This window comes from Athene cunicularia (genome assembly GCF_003259725.1).
Source record: "Athene cunicularia isolate RWA chromosome 2 unlocalized genomic scaffold, athCun1 chr2_part1, whole genome shotgun sequence".
NCBI classification, from domain to species: Eukaryota; Metazoa; Chordata; class Aves; order Strigiformes; family Strigidae; genus Athene; species Athene cunicularia.
The window spans coordinates 17976003-17985757 of NW_020799095.1; the positions used below are offsets into that span (position 1 = coordinate 17976003).

Genomic DNA, 9755 nt, shown 5'->3' on the forward strand with positions numbered 1-9755 from the left:
GCATGTCCTGGGAACCTTGTAATGCTTTGCAAATGCACCCAGCATCCATTTATAGAAATCTGGAACTTACTTGCACTGATGTATCTCTCCTGGGGACAACAGCCATGTGGAAACATTTGAAAAGCAGGAATGGGAAGTAAATACACTAGACCTTCACAATGATTCTTTTCCTATTTGGAATTTTTTATATGCTTTATTACCCAGTGTTTAGTCACAGTTTCTAGATAAAAGAAGCTATGCCTAAATATAAGGAACCAAGGACCAGCACTTGTGTCATGCCCAGCATGGATCCTGACCACACTGCAAGATACATTTCTGTGAATTGAACCACTTAAGAACAAGGGTAATGTGCTGCCATTGTATTATGTTACTTTGAATAAAACCTTTGAGGGTTTCTTCAGAGGTCCTCGTGTTTAAGTCCCTCATTAGGCTAGTGATGAAATTCATAAAATTAAAAAAAAAATAAAAAGAAAATGAAATTAAAACCTGAAGACAGTTCCCCTTGTCCCCGTTCCAGGTATCTTCTCATGGTGGACAAGAAACCATGAATGACTCCAAATGAGAGAGGCTCAGAGTGCAGGTACCCAAAGGGTTGATATATATCAGTGTGCTCCTTTACAAGCTTTTAGGCGACATTAAATGTCTGTTTTCTGGCACAAATAACTGTAGATTTGTCCTGGTTTAAGAGTTATTTTAGATATTGTTTTCTGATGCTTTGCATACTGCCAAAACAAACATGTTACATCTGTTTCATTTAAAATTCCTAATTCAGGCTTACAGCCAAGCTTCAAACCAGTTTTGAAGAGTTAGCAGAACTAAGCAGTGACTTACTCCTTTGTGTTTTGAAAATGCTATTCATTTTGATACATTTGTCAATGTAAATACCAAGTAAGTTTTCAGAATGGTGATTCTGAAAAATCACCTCCCAGAACATTATTTTGCTAAATTATGTAGTCTGTGATAAATTATTTTAAAGAGTTTTGTATAAACCAAGCAGCTGAGCTGAGTTTGAGGCTACAATATACAATGACTTTATCTTACTTTGTACACTAATTACTGTAATAACTGTGACACTATTGTTGTCCATACCACTTTAGACTGCAGGGAGGTTATAATTCAGTTTTAATAATTTAAAACAACTTTTTGCTATACCAATGACAGGGTTGATTGTTTTCATTTAGTATGTTATATTTTGGAATGCAGAAATAATTTATTTAAATAAAGGTATATACAAATATGATGAAGGAAAATCTCTACAGAATTCAGTACGATGGCTGCATGCACTGGGAATGACGCTATGATTTGCTTCAGAGATGTGGAGTATGAACTGAAAACTAGGAAAAGTTTTGGCGGTGTGCTGAAAATCCCATCACCACATTGAAGGGTCTTCAAACCTGCAATACATATTATGAACAAAAAAAAATTAAACACATTTTAAAGCCCCTTCCATAAAATCCAAAGTTAGAACTACCAAAGATTTTCATTTTAATAACAGAAGCAATAAGGAATACATATGCATATTTGCAGATGAAGACTGTATATGCAACTCCCATCAAAGCAGAAGCATCCTGGTTGGCCAAATGTCTGTATGTTGGTAACCAGAACTTGTCCCTTCATACTGCTGCCCAGATGATGTGTTCTTACACCATTGAGACTCACTACAAAGCTGCTTTATGCCATTAAGAAGCTCTTAATGGAATTCAGCTAGAAAACTATGATATGCTGAAATACAAATCTATTCTTTTTTTGCTCTTACTCAGGAGTAAACAGTTTGCAAAGAGAATTCACTGAGGAAAAAAAACCCAAAACAAACCACAAAACCACATGCCATGCTGTTAGCTCCTTCAAACAAAACTGAAGTCCACAGCCACTATCCTAAAATATTATTGTAGTGTTCAAACGCTTGAAATATGTGTTGAAAGGGTTGCTGAGGTCAGGATTTGATCTAGAGGTCCTCTGCTTGCAAATAACTGTTCTGTCTACACAGCAAGTAAGTCAACAAGTAGAGAACATGGAAAGAGACTAAAGGAAATGGATTTGCCATATTTTTTGCCATGTAAAAGTTAGGCATCTAGTTTTCCTTCTCAGTCACTGAGGAGACACTGACACCTTGAGAGGGCAATTGATCCTGCCCATTTTCAGATGGAAGGCTTATTTTGGAGATACTAATCCCTCTGACTGCAAAGGCAGCCTAGACAACTACTTCACAGTAGATACTTAACTTTTAAAGAGGCAGAAATAGGGAAGACACATCCTGTATCTGGGTTTTAAAGGCTTTCTCATGACTCCATAGACTCAACAAGATCAGAAAACATGCCACATCTTTGTCATAAGAACTTATTTACACTCAGGTCAAGGTGCCTCATTTTTTTATTCCTTAACTTCCTATATTCTAACTGTTTTCTGTAAGAATCTCTCTAAACTTTCTTTATATGGTCATACATACACCTAGACTGGAAAATGCTTTGGGGCATATATTAGTCAGCAAAAGCGAAATGCCAAACCAGGCCAGCCAAGCTGAATACAGTTAAGTTGTTTATTAATACCTCAGTGTTTAGTTACAAAGTTCATTCCCAAGAACTCATGAAGTGTGTCTCTCTCTCACTGATCCACTGAGTGCAGATTATACCTGCTCCATAACTGGCTGCATATATAACTATTTCTAAAACATATACTTCATTAATTTAAATTCAGAATAATATCAGACTCCCTTTCATCCATTCAGCTTGGCTTCCTCTGGGAGGAAGGCTTAGGTAGCCATGTCGTACCTGGGAATATTTGTTGTGTGTCCAGCTGTCCACCCTTGTTTGACTCCCCTAACTTCCCCACCAGCTTTCAAACCCTCGGGTCAGCTTCAACCAAGGCAGAAAGAGGTACAGATAGCTCAGAGATATTAAGTTCCTGATGTGCCATGAAACACAGTACTGGGTAGAAAGGAGATTTAATTATGTCCTCACATGGAGGAAAAAGCTGGAGTGGGGTTCAGAATCCATACAGGGTTTTATCCTAGAAAACATATCCATAGGAAACTAGACATCATTGTTCCCAGTACTCCCATAATTGTCATCGATGAATGACAAATACCATAGTCAGTTTAAAGTGCTGTTACAGGGGGTATGAAATAAAAATCTGTTTCTCATCAATTCTTGATCTTAAATGCAGACTAGTTTGTTATTTTGCTCATGAGTTTTTGCTCCCTGGTGTGTTATAAATAGCATTATTGTAATAATAATAATAACAACCATAAAGTTTTGTCATGAAGGGGTGAAAATTACAGAGAGTATTAGACTTTGTACTACCCTGTGTGTTGCCTCAAATTCATGGTAGCGGAAATTTCCCATTATGTGAGGGCTCTGCCTTATTATTACCAAACACAAAATAGTCTAATACATTTCATTGCACTCCGTGCAGTTTTTTACATAAGCATCTGCAGAGAAAACTGCATCCCCACAGCTGCAGTTAGTCATCAAACCATAAGCCAATGGTCTCCTTATGCTCAGAACCGCAAGTGCCACGGACAACCTCACTTGATGGCGGTACAAATTTTGGTCATCTTTCAGCAACAAGATCATGCCCTGAGTTGAGTGCTATGGACTATTATGCTTAAGTACTTAACTAATCTAATTGAGCCTTTGCACAGCTGATAAAAATGCAGAGCATTTGCTTGTAGACTCCTGACATGACTACTGCACAGAACATTTATTTCTGCAGTAGAAGTATTATCAGCAAACTTCAGGCTATCAGTAAAAGCCTAAACTGAGCTCATTCATGCTTGATTGTAAGCACAACTAAACCCAATATTTTCTTTCATGACACAACCCCCCCCCCCGTATTTTACTTTTTCAACATACTTTTACCTGTGTAAATTATAGTCACTACTGCAGTATCTTACATTACAGCTGGTGTCATTACCTAACTAGATAAAGTATGCACATTTGAAATCCCACTGTTGCTTGAGAGACCACCGCTATTTTAAACCAAGTGCAAATGGAAATGTAAAGGCCTTTTTTCCCTTTGTAAAATACTAGGTACAAAACCAATGTGAAATACTGTATTTTGAAGACCAATCATAGCCATGTATTTCTGTATACGTTAACATATATGCATATTTACCACTCATCTATCTTTAGAGGGAAACTTTAAATCTGTTTGAGTAGCAAATGAGTAAAAATATGCCTCTTTGGGGGCTCTAATCTGTCATCAGGCACCAGCGTACAATTCTGTGTAATTAAGCCCAGTAAGGGGCAAGCATTGTGGGAATGCTTCCCTTCCTCCAAACAGCAGGTATGTCCTGCTCCCAAAATCAGGAAACAAGGCGTTTGGAATATATTACGTCTGGTGAGGCATTTCTTGTATTCATAGATGGTGCTAGCTCTTAACAAAAAAAAGGAATTAAAAATGTTTTTTCAGGACATGTTTACCCAGCTGTTGGCAGCGTAAGTTTTCTCCCTGTGAAACATATCTATTGATAACAAATGGAACTGTTAAATCTAAATGAGAAGTGAAAGCCACCACAAAACTTGTTCATACATACCTGGATCTAGGAATATTTTCTGTGCTTTCCCTCAACAACAGGTCTGAGATCAGTGTCTCTGGGCTTGATCTCTTTCCATATCTAAGGAAAGAGGAAAAAAGTACACTTTTGTATATGTAATTTTTTTAAAAAATGAAGACTAAGCATGGAACTATTAAACAAATCTTTACAGAAAAACTGTATAGAGCAGACATAAAGACAACTTTCCAGCAAGTATTTTAACTTAACTTGACTTAGCCATAGAAGAAAATGCTCCTGCTTCAGTATGTCTTTGGATATATTTTTTCCATAATCATGTTATATGAAAATATTAAGAAACTCTGAATACTTCTCAATTCAATGGCTGTTCCTGGATACTCTAAGGTCTTGCACCTTAATGCGGTGTGCATGGAGGAAGTGGGGCGAAACTGTGCATGACACGATCTCCGAGCATGTCATTCCTGCCTACAAACCCCATTCCATCATCTCATTGAAGTTCCACATTGTCTTAGATGCTACTCTATTGTAAATGAGCAGTCTATCTATTAAGTGAACAGAAAACTGCCTCAGATATGCCATATTATCTCAGGAACTAGTCAAGATTAAGACAGCTAGTACATTTGGGATTGACAAACACATAGCACATTAGGTTGGAAAAACTGAGCTACCCCAAGGTAATCATCACTTTTGAACTATGTGGCCATGGGAAAGAAAACTTTCTGAAGCAGAGTTCTTCTTCAATTAAATGGGATACGACCAGCTACCCTTGTCCTATATTTACACAGTAGCTGTCTTTCTGTTGCGCCTTTTTTTTTTTTTTTTAAAATCCCAGATACTATACATTGTTCAACAGTTAAAAGTAATGCAATTCCTAGTTCTTGGGAAGGAATTTTCTCTCTTTTCCTGAGAAAACAGAAGTGACAATAAGCAGCCAGCTTGACAGACACTTCTTCACTATAAGGATTCATTAGCCTGAGAGTGATAACTATAAGCAAACACTCACTTTGTTGGAAAGAATTAAGATCACGTACATTAACGGATAACAGCTTTGTGAATGCCACTTGAGTGAAATACTCATTCCAGAGAAATCAAATGTGTAGTTAAGGACTTAGATCTTAGCCACTGCTATCAAGATGTTTCTCCAATGACTTGATCTAAATTTGGAGGGAAAAATAAAACCTTCCAAACTGTATTTCAAAAGCTAGCAGTTTTACCTGTTGATGGCATGACTTACCAAAAACTGGAAACATATCTCACTTTTCAATAATTTTATTCAGCTTTTTCTATTTTTACATTGCCTCAATCATTTTAGCACATTACCTGTGCCACAGAAAGACAAAGCATCAGTTTCAGAATTTTAAAGTAAATTTCAATCTGAACTGACTGAAAACAGGTATCTGAAAAAAGAACAGCCAGACATAGTAAAATGCTATTACAGTAATGCAACCAAGCATGATGCTGAATCAAACACCTTGCACTCCATCACCACAAAGGGATTTCTTTCTTTCTATTCCAGTTAATATGTATGTAACCTGGTCTTCAACTGAGGGGGAATCTAATTTGCTGTTATGTTAAAAAATTGATTTAACAAATCAACAACTTGCTCCAACAGCTCACACCTGGGCAAAACTCCCACTAATCTCTTGGAAAGTTTTGTTTGAATAAGAAATAAGTAGAAACCCCACAGAGTGCAGAGATTCAGTCAAATAATGAAGACGACTGTGTTGGGGAGATGTCTTTCATGAGTCACTTCAGTGCCTTGGCTAGACCAGTGCTGCTACCTGTGCTCCTACCCACCATGTCCTCACACAGCAAAGCTCCAAGATTTGTGAAAATACCTGGTCAGGTTTTATGCTCAGCTTGAGACATCAAGGCCTTTTTTTCACACATTCTGATAACCCACAACTCCAGCTGTCGAAGAGTAAACATACTTATTCTGATTAGGGACATAGTATCTCAGATTCAGCAAAATCTCAAAGCTTCCTTTCGAAAACTTAGGTCTTGGAATACAATCCCATGGGTGTCCAAGGCCAGCAATGGGAGTTGAGGAATCTCAGAAGCATCTTGTGGGTTTAATTCAGTAAACTGCCAAAAAACCCCCAAGCTCTCAAGATCTGCTCCCTTCCCCATTAAAGGGTGTTCACATGAAGCCGGAGCATCAGTACTGCCTAAGTCAGACACACTTTCAGATATTCTCCGCCCTGCCTAGAGTTCAAGCCATTTCCAGTAGGGACGGCCTTACTGTTTTGCTACAGCACAGAAGAACCACAGATTCATGAACAAGCTACAAGGGACAAGAAAGGAAGAGAACCTACTGGTAAGCGGGAGTACAGGGAGTACGAAGTAGCAGAAGGAGGAGTGATTCAAGTAAAGATGGGCTCTGAAAAAAGCTCCCCTGAACAGTGTAGTAGAGGGGTATGAGGCAAGGGCCACAAGACTTTTTGGGGACAGAGATGGGACTGATCCAAAGACACACAGACATCATCTACAGGGTAGGAGTCTCTATCTGTGCTGGTCAACTTAGGCTCTCTTTTTAAGTCATAAAGGCCCGGTACATGAGGAACAAGGGATCTCACCAGAAATGGTAAGTCTGAAATAGGCCTGGTGACCCACTCCCTACAAGTACCGGTTTCCCTCGGCTAACCTCAAAGGAGTGTAAAGGCTGATAAGCAGAGATATCTAAAGCTAAGTGAGGTGGATCTGAAGGAGAAGGATCTCAAAGGAGAGAGGGAGCAAAGCAGCCACACAGGCAAGGTCTAAAGACAAAAAGAGAAAGATGGTCTGGAAGAAAGAAGCTTCATGGGAGCTGGGGTGAAGACCCTGTGGGTCACAGTAGCTCAGAGGGGAATGACACTCAAATGCTTCAGTTAGGCCAGAAGCAAAATCCGTGAGGATGAGCCAGGTTATTCATAATCACAAAAACATCAAACAAGACATGACAGACTGGGGAGAAGAAAGCACTGATCTCCTCATCCTTTCCCAACGTGCTCTTACTGCTCCATTTCAGCAGTTGCACAGTGACCAGGCTGCAGGCACCTTGTCTGGTGAGAGGCTGAGCACTGCTCACACACCCTCAGGAGAAGCCGGGCGAGCCCTTGGACCCCTCATCCTGTTCCAGAGCTTCCAAGCAGCACCATGCCAAAAAGGCAGAAGTAAAAAGCTGTGAGAGGGAGCTTTGAGCACAACTGTTGAAACAAACCAAATTATCATCTTTAGACCAGTCCAAAATGCTTCAAAAGTTATTGATTCATTTTGCAAGTGTCTGTGTCACTGCCAAAACAGGGAACCTCCAGGAGCCCTGTTAAGCTTTTCAAACCAAGGTGGCAATTACTTTATTTCTGCACTGTTAATTCATTTTTTTTTTTTTTTTTTTTAGTTAACCTATGTAGTGAACCTTAAAATGTGTATCATGAAGTTGCCATTGTGGTGGTTTCTTTCTGTCAGCTTTCTTGTATTTCTAGGTCACTTCCGTTCCATTTAAATATGAGAGAGTGTGTGGGAAATCTAGGTAAAATCTGAAGAACAAAATTCAAATTCTGCATTGATTTACCTATCAGCAACACTATTTCAGTTCATTTCTGAACACAAATCCACACAGAAGAATGAAAGCAGTCTCAGTCTCTGAGTTGTGTACTTTACACCCCAAAAATTAGGGAAAAAAAGCTACAGTGTCAACATTAAAGCAAGCATACAGAGCACACAGCAGAAGTGGAGGTTGAATACAGAAAGGATGGTTTGTCTGGTTGGGTTTGGGGTAGGGTTTTTTTGTTTGTTTTTAAACATGACCTGGTTTTGAACAGGAATCACCTTTAAAATTGGAGATGAAAGAAACAAAAGAAGAGCTGAGGGACCAGCCCAGAGATCCCACCACACACAAGGGAAAAGGGCAGCAGAGGGAGAACTCAAGGATCAGATTATTTTAGCAGTAATCTAGAGAAAAAGTTATTCGACCACAGACTACCACACAGAAGTATGCCATAAAAATGAATGAGTTGTGAATACTGCTTTAAAAGTTCAGGATTGAAGAACTGTATATCTGTCAGCCTCTTCATCTGTGTTATGATATTAGTGCACTGGCAGACAATGTTATGGGTTTGCTGGGAAAGTGCTCAGTTACATGATAACCTCCCTTCTAATTTAATTCTTTAGACTTTTAGAGGGACAAATTAAAGCCTAATTTTAGACCTCTCGTCTGGTTTTGATATTAAACACATAGATAAATATGTCAAAGCTCTTCTGGGTCACACACTGTTCAGGAGGAAACTTCTGTTAATCGCATAGTCTAAACTGGACAGTCACTCCAAAAGGAAATTTTTTTTATATAATAATTTGTACTTTTTTTTCAGACTGAGCCTTTACCCCTACTTTAACAAGCACAGTCACCCCAGAAAGTCAAATCAGAGACAGGCAGGTTCAGGTCACACTCTTATCTCCTTCAGCTTGGGCTGGGGTTTTTGCTTTTGCTAGGACTAGTGGGTTTTTGACACTCACAGATGCATGAAGTAGCCGGCAAACCTCAAAGCACCTGGGCTACCACAACTCCTCAGCAAGGCTGGAGTGGCACTTTTTCTCATCAAAAGCTTCACTCGAGTCGGTGGCAGCAACAGGAGCAGGAAACGGCTCTTACTGCCCTAACTCCCTCCAGCTCCCGGGTTAGTTGTGTTTTCCGTCCCTTTTGGGGGGCTGTCCCTGTGCACGCTGCCCTGCGGTTCACGCTCCTGCCTGCCAGCCTGTCTGTGCCAGGGCTAGAAAGGGCTGAGAGAGCAGAGGCAGCCTCGACGCCCCTGCCCATTCTGCCAACTCGGACAGTGGAATTCAGCTCCGAACCCAGGGGCGACTCAGAGGTGCATGGCTGTCGCTCTCTAAAGGGAGTTCGTCCACCACGTCTTTCTCCGTGTCGGTGGTGAGACACCCGAGTGCGAGGGGGGCGCCCCACTTTCCTCCCCTGAGCCTCAGCAAGCACAAAGGCAGCTCGGGGAGCAGGAAAGGGGGATGTTGGCCGGGCCGCTCAGCCTACCTCTGCCTGGTGATGAGGTTGATGTAGTGCCTCAGCGCCGAGTAGTATCTGGCCATGTCCTCTGCGGGCGCGTCCTCGCCGGGGCTGTCCGGTTTGGAGGGGTACGCCTCTGCCAGCGTCCCCAGGCAGACCAGCAGCGACAGGGCGAAAGTCAGCACCGACACCCACAGCCTCACGGTGCCCTGCATCTGCACGGCGGGCGGGATGGGGGAGAGCTCCCGTCCT

At 40.7% G+C, this 9755-nt stretch overlaps 1 protein-coding gene across 1 annotated transcript; it reads right to left on the reverse strand.

The window, feature by feature from the left end:
* Positions 1-1102: 1102 nt before the first annotated feature.
* NPY (neuropeptide Y) lies at positions 1103-9739 on the reverse strand. The gene is made up of 3 exons (XM_026842603.1): positions 9531-9739; positions 4535-4615; positions 1103-1394 (listed from the first exon to the last, which is right to left on the reverse strand). Exons 1-3 carry the CDS (start codon positions 9716-9718, stop codon positions 1370-1372), a joined length of 294 nt encoding a protein of 97 aa, XP_026698404.1. The 5' UTR covers positions 9719-9739; the 3' UTR covers positions 1103-1369.
* Between the last annotated feature and the right edge of the window lie 16 nt (positions 9740-9755).